Source organism: Microchirus variegatus, assembly GCF_963457635.1.
Source record: "Microchirus variegatus genome assembly, chromosome: 1".
Classification (NCBI taxonomy): Eukaryota; Metazoa; Chordata; class Actinopteri; order Pleuronectiformes; family Soleidae; genus Microchirus; species Microchirus variegatus.
The window spans coordinates 41,567,040-41,581,881 of record NC_139802.1 but is presented as its reverse complement, the minus strand read 5'-3'; the positions used below and the strand labels follow the sequence as shown (position 1 = coordinate 41,581,881).

Sequence of the window (14,842 nt, the reverse complement as noted above, 5' to 3'; positions counted from 1 at the left end):
GAGACTGTGTGGAAATAATATAATGTGACCACTTCATCCAGTTTACTGTAATAATAATAATAATAATGACATAACTGACATGACTCCAGTACCTCGTTCAATTACTGCACATCTTGTTTTGCAGACTGATTTACTCAGCAGCCGCAGTGTAATAATGCTTTTATGCTAAGTCCATTAGCTGAGGCTTTCATCTCTAATAATGGTGCAATACAACATAAGATCACTTAATAACCACACACACTATGTCATTGAGGGTGCGTTCAAAAAGAAAACTTGTAACATGTATAAACTATATATATATATGCAAGTATGTATTCACACACAGGGTGACCTCGCAGCCTACATGTTCCCTCTTTGGCTGACAATGTGTTAATCAGTGAAATGACCCGGTGTCGCGTTTAGACTCGGCGACGCGCGGTTGCCAATCCATCGGATTAACTTCCGAGCGTCAATGTTTCACAACGTGAATCTCTGACTGAACATCTAATGAGGAGCACTGAACTCGATTACCGCGGCGTACAGTCGCTCCGTCAAATAAGCTCATCCTGATTAGGTTCCCGGTGGCTGTAAACACTCTCCGTCTAAACTTAGTTCCAACAAGTCCGCGGCGCACACACGAAGAGGAGCCACTTCAATAGCGCCACGTTTGTACAGCCATACAACTGATGAATACTCATCGATATGAAGTACACACTCACCCGGGGTGTGGGCTTTCAGAAAGATTTATAGATTTAATGGAGGTAATGGAAGTCGCTCAGATTGTGGGAACACTTAAGAGATCGACCTCTTAACTGTTTTCCCAACCAATGTATGGATGTATATTTGTTGAGCACAGATTCTCTGCATTCGGTCCACTTGTATATTTGAATAAAAATATTTCATAAATGAAAGATGAAATCGAAACAATTTTACTCCACCAAATAAACTTAAGGATTATTAATCGATTACTAAATTAATCAATTTGATTAGGTTTTTTTTTTAATGACTGAAACAAGCTTGATATTTTCCGTTTTGTTGTTCCATATAACAAATCAAATATTTTTGGTTTGGACTAAAGAAAATAATAGATGCTAGTTGTAATAAAAAAGAGAAAAATTAAACAGCCTGACGAATTGATTACAGATAATTCAATCAAATTGGGGCCTTCGATGTGAATGTTTGAGTGGAGCACAGAGGTTCTCCACTCGTCTATGTTTGGAACACTTCATTTACCGAGCACTCGCACATATGTGACGCTTTAACACTCGACGGTGGGCGTGGCCTGAGGCATCAGGCCACTATAAGAAACAATAATAGTACATATTCCTAATGTTAGGTACCAAACCGAACCATTCCGCTTGGTGGAAACACATCTCGAAACACATGTCGATTCCTGGTAATAAAAGCTGAAATACTGATCTTGTGTCTTTTATTCATCTTTTCATGTCCAACCCAAATGTTTTAACAACAAAAATAAAGGAATAGTCCTCACTATTCTTTTGGAGGGGACCGTAATGGCACTTTTCCACTATACAGTACCAGCGCGGCTCGCCTCCACACGGTTTGGTATGGTTCTCCATTACTATAGCACACCCTCAACGCGAGCCATCACTGCACGACTGCGTCAAACTGCAGTGACTTTGTTTTCGTACGCAACACACAAACTAGTGGCTCGTAAAGCGGTGCTTTTTTTCCGGTGTAAACGAATCATTTGACTCGGTCGGTTAAAACGATTAGTTCACAGAATCGTTCCGTTTCAAGTCTTTTTAACCGCTTTGATTCTCGCGTGGGACGTCACGCTCGTGACTCTTCCTGGCACGAGCTAGGAATTAGCTTGGAACTTCGTCAGAGCAGGGGCTTGAAAAAAAGTACCCAGGTATCATGTACCGTCACTGGTGGAAAACCAAACAAAAACATGCCGAAATGTAGTGGAAAAGTGGAATCTATGTTTTAAAGGTTCAATCCACCCAAATCAGGCATCTTTCCAGTCCTTATTATCATGTCCGTAGAAACACTTTTCAAACCTTACAATCACGATATTGAATAATATAAAAAAATATTTTTTCCAGCCCTAAATCACACAATTGATGAGTGAGCCATTAACCTGTTTGTAAGCGGTGACAGTTAAAAAATAATCACATGTTCTCACCCGCTGAGAAGGTCCAGAAGGGAGAGTTCATTACAAACCCCAGGAGTCTTTTTACTCGTGTACTGGAAGTGAAAACGCTCTCTGAAAGCTCCCGCGAGGACTCAGCATTCTCACGTTTATGACGGATCGAGGGAGTGCAGAGGGAGACGGATTACTTTCTTGATGAGGATTGACAGCTGATCAAGTAGCCATGTACATTTTATAAATAATGCAGAATAGCCTTTAATTAACCCATTTGGGACCAACAAGCCGTCTGCGTTCATTACTCTACACGCAGCGTCGCTTCGTCCTAATCTGCCTGGACGAGTCATTAAGTAACGGAATTAGCCGAACTCCCCGAAAGATCATTGCTTTAAATAAAAAGCTGTTTAACTCGTGAAATCAGTGCGTACAGCCAACGCCTTTCCATGAGCGTGCGTGTGATAATAATTTATAATTCCCATGTGAAAACAAAAACCATCTCAATTTAAAAAAAACGAAGCACTTCCTCTCTAATCTAGTTGGCCTGCCACATGTCTGACGAGACGTCAAAGGGTATGACGGGCTGCAACAGCAGGATGTGCTATATCGCGCAACGGCTGAAACGGTGGGTTTCTGAACGGGGGGGGGGGGTGTTGTGTAAATTAGCTGTGGTCTGATCTGGTAACCTCTGCATGTCGGGTGCCTGCAAGCAGCATGTAGGAGCTCGGGGTTCCGGGTTGAGTGCTGCACACACCGAGAACGAAACTGCATCAAAACGAGACAGAGTGGCCTCAAATGTGCGGCACATGCTGCACATGGCACATTTTATGGTTACACCGTCCGTCGTGCGAAGGGCGGCTGACGTGAGTGTTTTCTGGCAACCCGGGAGAACCACACGGAGGACGGTGTTAATGCACGGTGGTGTTTGAAGAAGAAATGGGAAAAGACCATGACCAACGTTCCTCATACTGCTGCGTCCTCTAGCTGAGATGTTAACACTGGGGTCACATATAGATATTAGTGACAGATAAAAGGTGCAGTCGATACAAGTGCATGGTCGGGTAGACGCAGCTATACGGTATAAATAAAGTACAGTTGAACATATAAAAGCTTTAGGTGTTGTTATATTAGGTATAGGTCTGAATACAGTGGGTATAATAAGTATACGTATCATAGGTTTAGTATTAGTTATACGAGTAGAAAAGTACCTAAATGTATCTATATCTTTATAGATATAGATATACACACATATATACATATACACTAATACTATCCTAGTAGAAAAGTACACATGCAGGTACAGTGTATAGGTTAAAGAATATATACATATACATGTATATATATAAATATACACATGTATATGTATATCTATATCGATATATATACACACATATATACATATACACTAATATTATTCTAGTAGAAAAGTACACATACGGGTAGTCCTGTAGTAGGTTAAAGAATATATATGTGTGTGTATATATATGTACCTGTATATATATATATATATATATGTATGTACCTGTATATATATATATATATATATATATATATATATATATATTGAGTATATGTAGAATAGGTTTAGAAGTAGCTATACGTTACACATACACAAACTATAAATATACATGGGTATATAAATGATGTGGATATAGGAATACTTATAGCTATATCCACATTTATAGTAGATACAGCTATTGAGGGTATAAATATAGTAATAGTAAGTATAGGTATGCATCTACTGATACTAGACATCAATATGTAGATATAAATGCAGACATAGTTGGTATGGGTAACAATACGGATATAGTGAATTATCATTATTTTGAAGTATAATGTAATTTAATTATATGATTGTACACTATATATATAGTAATATAGGCAGAGATATAATGCAATCTCATAATATAGTTGTTCCTACAATGACAATATAATATGTCATAGATGTAGTGATAGTAGATGTAGATGTAGAAATAGTACGTATAGATACAGTGATGGGCCTGGGTATAGCTCCAGGTATAATAAGATGCAGACGTGTTAATGAGGTCAGTGCATGGTTATGTTGGTGGTTATTCTCGAACATCTCATTTGACTCTACAGTAGCAAGTGGCAGGTTTTTTTGGAGGAAGTGCGCCTTCATCTCCATACATGGCTGCAAAAGCATACACAAAAAACACAATCCATCCATTTGACAGACAAAGCAACACAAGCTCATGGGGGGTGAGGGAGAAGGAGAGCCACCGCAGCACAAAGCAAAGCTCTCCCTCTCCCACAGACACACACGACAGACACTCAGTGAATGTGTTTACCTGGGCTCGGGCAGGATGATCTTCTTGCTCGCCCGGGCCGCCGGTGTTGACTTGCTCTTCTCCATCGCCATCAAATAGCTGACATCGGCGAGCACCGCTTCGAGGTCCGCCATCTTTCGACCCTGTGACGACCACGACCAATATAACAACCGGGGCTTATGATGGGTATGGGGTGGTTAGGTTCTGTTTCAGGGAATTAAAAAACACAGTCCCGAGCCCCAGATGTGTCCAACATCAAGTGTGTGGGGAGGGGGGGGGGGCAAGGTGCGTGCAGAGCGGGCACTGCTGTCGCTGTCTGTGGCTGCAGTCTCTTGGCCTCACGCTGCCATCGTTGAGAACGGAAAGGGGAAATTCAGGAGCGAAGACATTGGGGTGGCAGAGAAAATGACTGATTATTACTGTCCTTGTAATCCCATTTAGTGCGAGATAATAATAATAAAAAAAAAAAAAAGGTTTCTTCTTCAACCTTTCCTAAGGCGCGTTGCAAGAAGACAAATAAGGGGGACTAAGGCCAGCGCCTCCCCGCTTTACGGTACCGTGCAGCCCGTCACAGATTACAGAGGTGCCGGGTCTGAGGACAGCTGTCAGATCCCGAGGCTCTCCGGGGACTCCTCCGCTGCTGCTGCTGCTCCCGTCTCCGAACGCCTGGACTGGCTCCGGTGCGGCATGTGTATGGGATTTATGGGATGTTCCTTCAAAATGTAAACACACACACAAAAACAAAAAAAACAAAAAAAAGAAAGAAAAACGCGCACAAACAAGCGGGAGTTTGCTTCTTTGCGTCTAGACGAGCAAAAAATCCAAACTCTCCGTTCCACGGTGAGAGTGTGGCAATGAAGGGGGGATGAGGAGGGAGGACACTGGGCGACAGGTTGGAGAGTCGACCATTGGTGTGCTGCTGCAGCTGCTTCTTCTTCTTCTTCTTTGTGTTCTCTCGACTGGTGCGCACACACAATTCTCAAAAAACAAAGGTCTCTAGGGGACGTTTTGCCACAAAAAAAATCACGCAAGCCCCGCGAACATTAGAGCCGAGCTGTGCCGTAATAAAAAAAAGTCCACACGCCGCCGCCACTGGCTCGCTTCGCGTGTAGCCTGAGAACCTTCCTCCCTTACCGCCTCACCACTCTCCCTCTCGCACATTAACACACATGGTAGCGCTAATGTCGAAACACTTTGCGGTGTTTAGCACCAATTCCAACCCAGGAGGGAGGGCGTACTAGGGTTAATTGCGAGTCAAAAAACTCGCGACGCCCGAAAGCTAACTCGCTTTAGCCCCGCTGGCGATATCGATACTTGGGTTCGCCTGCTAGTTAGCTACCGCGCTAGCTAGCAAAATAACACTCTACCTGCTAGCCAGTAGGGCTAACTAACAAACATCGCACAAGAGTGCTCCGCTAAGCCGTGCATCCAATGTGGATTGTTTCAGCATTAAAATGCCCCCCTGTTGCCGGTAGCACAGTGAGCAGATGGCACTAACAGTTACCACTGGCTCGGATACACACAGCGCTGTGCAAGCTAGCGACTGCCCGTAAACTGGCTGCGCGTACGGGGTGGTGGGGGGGGTGGTGGTAGGGGGAAGTCACAGTCCCCGGAAAGACACAGTCCGTCGATAGTCCAGCGGAGTCAAGAGGAGTAGAAGAACCGCACAAAATAATCCATCGCGGCTTGCCGAGCTACCCCGAGCACCAGAGGGGTCCTCCTCGTCTGGACACCCAGCAGAGAAATACTAGCTGTGTGGACTGATGGTGACGCTGATGGAGGGAGAAGGGGGCGGAGGGAGCGCTGCTGCTGCTGCCGCCGCCGCTGCTGCTGCTGCTGCTGGCAGATGGGAAACGACTGGCCAGCGGGAGTCGTGCTGCTTGTGCACCGATGATATGTTCCCTCCCCGCCGTAAACAAGTGCAGTGACAGTGATTAATGGGGGAAGTCGTCTCAGTCACGGCTGTGGAAAAAAGTGAAGAAGCCCCAGAACAAGGACCGAGGCTGCTGCTGCTGGTGGAGGAGGTGGTGGAGGTCCCTTCGTCGAGCTCCGACAAACCAGCCGAGAGGCTCCTTGCCTAACCAGGCTGTCCGCGTAGAGAGCGCTAAAGCTCGGCTAAAACACCACGACGGTGTTCGTCGGTTCTTTTATTTCAATAAATCTGTTGTTTGTTTTTTCCCCCCACCTCCAGAATGGCACATGATAAAGTGAATCCCCGCTTCGCTTATTTGTTTCAGTTTTGTTTTTTTTTTCTCTTAGCACAGTGGCAGTGATCGCTTTGTGGCTCAACTTCCTCCCACTGCGGCGGGAAGAGGCATGTAAAACACGGAGCAGCTCAGAGTGGACTCGGCCTGGACCTGGACCACACTGGGTGTTGATGACACAGGGGTGGGGGAAAAAAAAAACCTATTAGAGCTAATTATTTATTCATCTATTCCACACTATTTGCTCAAACATGATGGGATCTCTGTGTTACACTTTCACGATGAGGATCTTTTTCATATTTGCACCATGTCTGTCAGTGGTGATATATATGACTGTGTGTTTACAGATGATGTGGGGGCTCACAGACGTGCCGTAACAATGACCCCGATCACCCTGCAGCCTGGTCCGTGGGTGAGTATTCAATAATTAAATAAGCATCTGACTGGTCACGAAGCAGCAACAGCCTCTGACAATTAATATCACAGCACCGTTAAGTGCTTCTTCTCCATAAGATGTCTTTGTTGGTCTGGTGGAAACGCAGTGCCATTTCCTGGTCACCAATGGTAATGCTCCTAATGCACTGGACTGGTCAGGCCTGTAGGCCCCCACACAAAAAAAACAATGTACACATTACCAGGCTGAAGTCGCTCATGTGATCTATTCCAGATCCCGACAGGATTTTTAAGCTTATCCAGTTTGTATCTAGCTTGATTTTTGTCGTCAGTCTGGACCGCTCAACTCCAACGACAACAACTGCGATGAGACGGATTCAAAGAAACAATCGACACTGAAGACGACAGTGGTTAAAAGCTCCCATAGAGTGTTCCTATCGCGCATATATGTAAGTTATGGAGGTCTACTTACATACGTTAGTTTGTTTTTATGGTCTAAAACCTCCTAGTTGCTGCAAACGAGCCGACAGAAATCTCTCCTCACTGAAGCTCTCCTCACCACCAGAAGACAGAACTGTGTTGTAATTGGCCAGCCAACGACAGATTTCCCAACTGTCTTGCGATACCTGGAAGTGATGTGTTTAAAAAGGGCTTCGTATTTCAAAGAAATCTCTCAAAAGTCTATCATTTCCTGAAATTTGAATTTGAAAATGTGGTGATATTGTAATGACCCTTTAAGCAACATGTCACAGGCTCTGGTTTTGTAAGAATCGGAATTGCGATTACCTACAGCACAGAATAATATATGTTTGTTAGCAATGTTAGCAAAGTTGTCCAAATGTTTTGTGGATTCAAAACGGTGTGACCGTGACAACCCATTCGCCACGATACAGGAAGTGCCCTATAACTTCGGCATAAATTGAGTTCCACCAAATTTCCCGCAACTTGGCGGGAAGACCATGGCCTCAACTCAACAGGAAGTCGGCCTTTTTTGAATTTTTGCTGTCCATTTTGGCGTAGGACATCTATGTACATTCCAGTGTTAGCAATGTTAGCGAAATTGGCGAAAGGTTTTGCGGATTCAAAACGGCATGACCATGGCAAAACCTTGGTGAATTTCCGACCATTCGCCCCAATACAGGAAGTGCCCTATAATAACGGCATAAATTGAGTTCCACCAAATTCCCTGAAACTTAGCGGGAAAACCTTGGCCTCAACTCAACAGGAAGTCGGCCTTTTTGAATTTTGGCATCCATTTTGGCAATTTGCACCCTACGTAAAGGAGCCGGCCCCCTATTGACCACACTAGACATTCATTGGCCCCCAGGTCATTTGACTTTGACACCCCTGACTGACAGTATTTCAAAACACACACATTGATCATTTCGTCTGCTTGTCTCTGTCTACATAATGATGACACATACATTGGTGGAGGTCTTTAAGAAAGACAGTTTATTCAGCACTGGGAAGCAGCAGGGTTCAAAGATGAAAGGTCACATGGGAAGAGGTCGGGGGGGGGTGGGTTGGGGGGTGGGGGGTTGTAAGTAAGTTGTTACTGCTGAATGCGGCGGATGGACTGGATCTGAGGGGTCTGGCAGTGGGAGCCAAACTCCCTGAAGTGTTTGTACTCGCCACAGTGACGATCGCACTCCATGATGTACTGGTATCCACGGTAACCGGGGTACTGGTAGCACACGAATCTGTGGAGCGAAAAAAAAAGGGAAGAGATGTAGACAACACAATGTGAAAAGGAAGGATGAAGGACGGGTGTAGTAGTAGTTTAAGGTCACTCACGCTCCAGACTGGACTCTGAAAGAGCCGACTTCATTGTTGCACCACCCCATGGCCTGGAGGGAGGGGTAATCGTCACTGAGCTCACCCTTACGGGCCAGGAAGTTCTCACGCTCGTAGATACTCATACGACACTCTCTGTGGTTCTGGAGGCCCGACAAAAAAAAACAGAAAACAGAGATGAAGAACAAACAGAACATATGAGATGTTTGAGACATGAGAGACAGAGTACAGCATGTGGTCAACTCACAGCACAGGCAATAGGTCTGAAGGAGGTCAGCCTCTCGATGTGGTAGGCGTTGCTGCCGCCGAAAGCGTCACACTGGGGGTACTCTCCCCTCTCCAGGACAAACTGCTGCCCCTGGTAGGAGGCGTGCTCATAGCCCACCCAGCTGCACAAGACAAGAGCGACAACATTGTTAACAAGACGTTTTTGTCATATTTTGGACAAAAATATTTATCAAATTTTTTTTCAAATTTTGGACCACATTTCCCCCCCAAAAAATAGCAAAATTTTTGGACGACATAGTATAGTATGATTTTTTTGTCAAATTTTGACCAATTTTTTTTTTTTTTTTAATAATTTTCAAATTTTGGACGACATAGTATAATGATGTTTTTGTCCAATTTTGTACCCAAAAAAAATTTTCAAAAAAAATGTCAAATTTTGTACAACATAGCATAGTATGATGTTTTTGTAAAATTTTGGACCAAAATTTTTTTCCTAAAAAAATGTCACATTTTGGACGACATAGTATAGTATGATGTTTTTGTCAAATTTTGGACCAAAATTTTTTTTTCAAAAAAATTGTCACATTTTGGACGACATAGTATAGTAATGATGTTTTTGTCAAATGTTGGACCAAAAAATCTTTTTCAAAAAAAATTTCACATTTTGTACGACATAGTATAGTATGATGTTTTTGTCAAATTTTGGACCAATTCTTTTATTTTACGGCCAGTTGCTTTAGATTTATTACATAATACATGCAAAACCTTAATCGGGCCACCTCAGTCATAAACTTGAATCTGTGCGATTCCTGAAAATATATTTTTACTACAAATATAAAGTAATCTCCTGTGTGTACTCACGCTCCACTCTCCACTCTGAGGGAGCGCACGGTCTCAAAGCCAAACTCCATCACATTGCAGCACTCGGAGGTGAACTCGTGGCGACGGCCCTGGAAGCACTCCTCGTCGAAGACAATAATCTGAAAGTGAAATGCAGACGCAGCTGATGAGTTTTCAGTCAGATGTAGAATAAACCAATGTGAAGATGTCATGTTTTTTGTGTGTGTATATAACAGCTGAAGATCTCCTGAAGATGCTGCTGATAAATTGTGTGGCATTTGAAAGCAGACGACTGCTGCGTCTCCGGTGACAAAATGTGTACACAGGTTCTTTAGATTCTTTAGGTTGTGTCGGTTCTATAAATATGCTAATTTATAATCCTGTCCATCTTGGTCTCCAAGCCCTAAGGTCTCACTACACTCTTAGAAATAAAAGTGCTAAGTAGAACCATATAAGGTTCTTCGGCTTGTCCTCATAGGAGAACCCTTATTGGCTCCAGGTAGAACCTTTTTATAAATGTTCCAAACCCTTTCTTCGGGAAAGGGGTTTTTCAGAAGCAAATGGTTCCAGGTAGAACCTCAGCCCTTGTAGAAGGACCCTTTTGGAACCCTTATTTCTTTCGTTCTTTAGGTTGTGTGGGTTCTTTAGATTCTTTAGGTTGTGTCGGTTCTATAAACATGCTAATTTCTAATCCTGTCCATCTTCGTCTCCAAGCCCTAAGGTCTCACTACACTCTTAGAAATAAAAGTGCTAAGTAGAACCATATAAGGTTCTTCGGCTTGTCCTCATAGGAGAACCCTTTTTGGCTCCAGGTAGGACCTTTTATAAAGGTTCCAGGGTTCTCTGGATCAAAATACTGGAACCGTTAGTGTTATCAAGAACCCTTGAAAAACAAATGGTTCCAGGTAGAACCTCAGCCCTTGTAGACGAACTCTTTTGGAACCCTTATTTCTAAGAGGGTAGGTTGAAAGTTCCTCCGTCTGCAGACTCACCTTCCAGTGGCCGGAAAACTTGGTGCAATGGTGAGTCATCTTGTCTGACAGGAAAAACAACAACAACAACAACAACAAAAACACAAGATACATTAGTTGAAAGTAGGAAGTAGATTCCAGCAATGAGAAGAGGAACATCTAACCTTTCTAGGTCTACAAAGTCTGGCTGAAACACAAATCATTTTCCAAACACATACACAAAAAATGCATCAAGGAAATCGTAAAAATGCTGCAAATGTATGTGTTTATCAAGCTTCTATGCAGTTGAGGATATGAGCTGCATGGAGTCCAGAGGGTGTAAATGTGAGGGTTTAACGTGACCCTCACATGTTCCTGAAGTGACATTTTATTCATCCTGACATTCTATTCTATTTCCTCCAGCCTGAGAAGCTCCGACGGTCTGGTTCTTTTCTCTGTTCAGGTGTAACCCAGGCTGTGCCGCTCTGGGGTCCAGAGAACCAGAGGGAAACTCACCTTGCTCTGATGCCCTTGGGATGTCCTGGCGTGAGAGTGAGAGGAACCACGAGCCCCCCACCCTTTTAAAGCCTCCCCTGGCAGGAGGCCATGCCCGAAAGCCCCTGGCTCAGCAGCAGGGAGGAGCCTGTCTTTGTCGTCCCCCCCCCGCCCCGACTGACAAAAGGGTGGTTAATCTGTGCAGGGGCAGAAGTGCAGACACCACACTATCATCCCGAGCTGTGGACATCGAGACTCCAACAATATTGAATGCCTCAAAGAGGCTGTAGGATGGAGGGAGAAGATACAGCTTGAAATGGTTCATCATCCACTTTAGAGCTGCGATTAATCGTTATTTTCATTTTAAATGAATCCATAGGTCGTTTTCTGTTGAGTTAAAGTTCCACAAAACAACCACACGTCGCTGTACACTGACACAGAAACGCCTCCGCGCTCTACAGCCCAGACGTTTGGTAATTCTAACCATTAATAAAAGTTCTGACAGATGAAATATTTGTCCTTTCCCATTTTAATATACTTTTGGTCCCCTAAAAAGTGGTAGGCACATATAAAAAAGTTTGGTATTTCCTACACCGTTTGCCCGATTTGGATGTAAATACCCTCAAATTAAAGCTAAATCTTATTCGTTTGGTTTCAAATCCATTGCAGTGGTGTATAGAGCCAAAAAGAAGAGAATAATATTGTCCCAATATTTATGTTCCTGACTTTACCTCTTTGTTGCTTTGTAAACCACATACTGCACCATGGAGAAAATCAACAATTGTTGTTATTGTAAGTCCAAATTTATTATTGTGTGACTTTGGTATCATGAATCCTGTCTTCAGATTCATCGAGTCAACACAAATTATCCAAACAAGGAGATAAAAATGCAGATTTTCTCTCTATGGAGTTTGGTGTGCACTCTTAGAAATAAGGGTTCCAAAAGGGTCTGAGGTTCTACCTGGAACCATTTGCTTCGGAAAAACCCTTTCCCCAAAGAAAGGGGTTTTTCAAGGGTTCTTGGTATAACACTAATGGTTCCAGGAAGAACCATTTTGATCCAGAGAAAACCTTTAAAACCCCTTTCCCGAATGAAGGGTTTTAAAAGGGTTCTTGGTGGAATCCTACAAAAGTTCCTGGTGGTGCTTCTGAAAAACCCTTTCCGGAATAAAGGATTTTTCAAGGGTTCTTGGTAACACTAATGGTTCCAGTAAGAACCATTTTGATCCAGATAACCCTTTAAAACCCCTTTCCCGATGAAAGGGTTTTAAAAGGGTTCTTGTTGGAACCTTTATAAAAAGGTTCTACTTGGAGCCAAAAAGGGTTCTCCTATGAGGACAAGTTGAAGAACCTTATATGGTTCTACTTAGCACTTTTATTTCTAAGAGTGTGGGGAGTGATTAGAGTGACCAGTTTGCAGTAAAAAAATAAAAAATAAATCAAAATAGTGTGCTACACTATTAGAAATAAAAGTACTAAGTAGAACCATATAAGGTTCTTCAGCATGTATAAAGGTTCCACCTGGAACTCTTTTGGAGGGTTCCACCAAGAACCATTTTAAAACCCTTTATTTAGGAAAGGGGTTTTTAAGGGTTCTCTGGATCGAAATGGTTCTTACTGGAACCATTAGTGTTACCAAGAACCCTTGAAAAACCCTTTCTTCTGGAAACGGCTTTCTCAGAAGCAAATGGTTCCAGGTAGAACCTCAGCACCTTGTAGAAGGACCCTTTCGGAACCCTCATGTCTAAGAGTGTATTAGGTGAGCCATGCTTCTTCGCTGCCTGTCCTCTGCTGATTATTAAGACAGTGACAAAGCGTCGGTTCCTCATCAGAACACACTCGAACAACAGAAAAACAAAAGTGCACTGGCCCTTTAAGGAGATGTGCTTTCCTGTGCAGATAAGAGGCCATTTATAAAGCAGAAATATAAACAGCAGAGAGGAAGTGATGCATCCAGACATTTGGTGCAGAAATACTTCCGCTCACACTCTGTCTACAGCATTAACACTCACTCACTCCCTCCCTGTGATAAGCTGCTTTTTTTTACCTTTTCTTCACAGCTTGACCAAGAATATGTGGGATTAGGAAATTCTCATTTTAACACGAAAGACACAGTAAATGTCAGTAATGTTTAAACATATTTGACCGAGAGGTTAAGAATATATAAACACTCATGTCTCTAGATGCCTGCCAACAGGCATTTAGTTGTGATGGTGACGTTAGGGTACGATTGTGTGTGTGTGTGTGTGGGGGGAGGGGGGGGACCTAATTACATAATCAAACATTTGTAAATAAGGGAGCAGCCGTCCTTTCTGAAGCGAGAGAGCTCTGTTTCCTGTGAGAACAGAGGAATTCAAGCACACGCTCTGGGATGTCCAGGGGTGTTACGACACCCGAGGGCAACGGGGGTCATTTCCTGGGGCCTTTGAAAATGGCTGATTGCATTTTTTAATGGAACCTCCCCACACTTTAATGTCCCATAAGCGATTATGTATGGCACCAGTGCGGAGATAGACCAAACGTGAGAGCGAACGCTAAGAGGCTATCGTGTCTATTCTCAGTGATCAGGTCTTTGAAATGTCTTTATATAAGTAGATTATTTGTTCTACAGTTGGAGCAAATATGACTTTATTGGAGAGATATTGGTGGATATTATATATAAGGGGGTTATATCACTATTAGCGCTGAACGATTTCGAATAAGTATGTAATTGCGATTGCGATATGGTTCGCGATATCAGAGAGGAATGCTCATTTTATGTCATTATTCTCATTTTCATGCGTAAAACATATTTAAAAACGAGGACTGTGTGATATTTGTGCAGATCTGCGAGAGACGAAGATTCTGTAGATAAAAAATGTGTGTAGATCAAGACAATAATTGACCAAAAATTATATTTTGACACATGTTTTGGCTTTAACTAATACTTTACCGCCAATCCCAGTAGGCCATATTGCAATTTCCATACCCTAATCTCTTCCTGTTTCTTCACTCACTCACTCCTATAGTGAAGTATGCTACGGTGGCCTGGAAGTACAATGCATTATGCCTTCTAAAAATATCCCAAATCTAATCTGTGCCCAGATTATTATTATTTTTATAATACTACAGACACGCTATGATAACCACAGAGAACTGAGCCCAGCACAGATTACACAGCGGGATTAGTTCATATCTAATCTGCACGTCGTACAGTATCAAACACCATTTAATCCTGCGCCCATACAGGATTTACCATAGTCGAGGTGACATAATCCCGGACATAATCCGGCTGTAATCTAGAAATGATCATCATTTTTTTCCACAACAACCTTTCCAGGGAAGACAGATCATCATCATTGATATGTTGAGATTATCATGTATGAACAGAGCTGATACCAGTGTAATCCTTTAGTTCTCTCTCAGTGTTCACTTTTAACGACTAATAACATCGGTCCCACAAAAGTGTTCTTCTACAAAGGCTGAGGTTCTATCTGGAACCATTTGCTTCTGAAAAACCAGTTCAGAGAACCCTTTAAAACCACTTTCCTGAATACAGGGTTTTAAAAGGGTTCTTCGTGG

The 14,842-nt window shown here is 42.9% G+C and overlaps 2 protein-coding genes across 2 annotated transcripts in view; both read right to left on the bottom strand.

The window, feature by feature from the left end:
- Window positions 1-4,511, bottom strand: part of grk3 (G protein-coupled receptor kinase 3) — a gene marked incomplete at both ends in the record, with an annotated part of 62,592 nt that extends 58,081 nt beyond the window's left edge. The window contains one exon of the mRNA XM_083888635.1: window positions 4,399-4,511. Coding sequence (XP_083744761.1) covers window positions 4,399-4,511 — 113 coding nt within the window. The remainder of the gene's footprint in view (window positions 1-4,398) is intronic.
- A 4,015-nt stretch (window positions 4,512-8,526) lies between these two features.
- Window positions 8,527-10,867, bottom strand: cryba4 (crystallin, beta A4; the record flags this gene model as incomplete). The annotated part of the gene is made up of 5 exons (XM_083902012.1): window positions 8,527-8,674; window positions 8,769-8,911; window positions 9,016-9,157; window positions 9,858-9,976; window positions 10,829-10,867. The coding sequence occupies 5 exons, from the start codon at window positions 10,865-10,867 to the stop codon at window positions 8,527-8,529; spliced, it is 591 nt and encodes a 196-aa protein (XP_083758138.1).
- Between the last annotated feature and the right edge of the window lie 3,975 nt (window positions 10,868-14,842).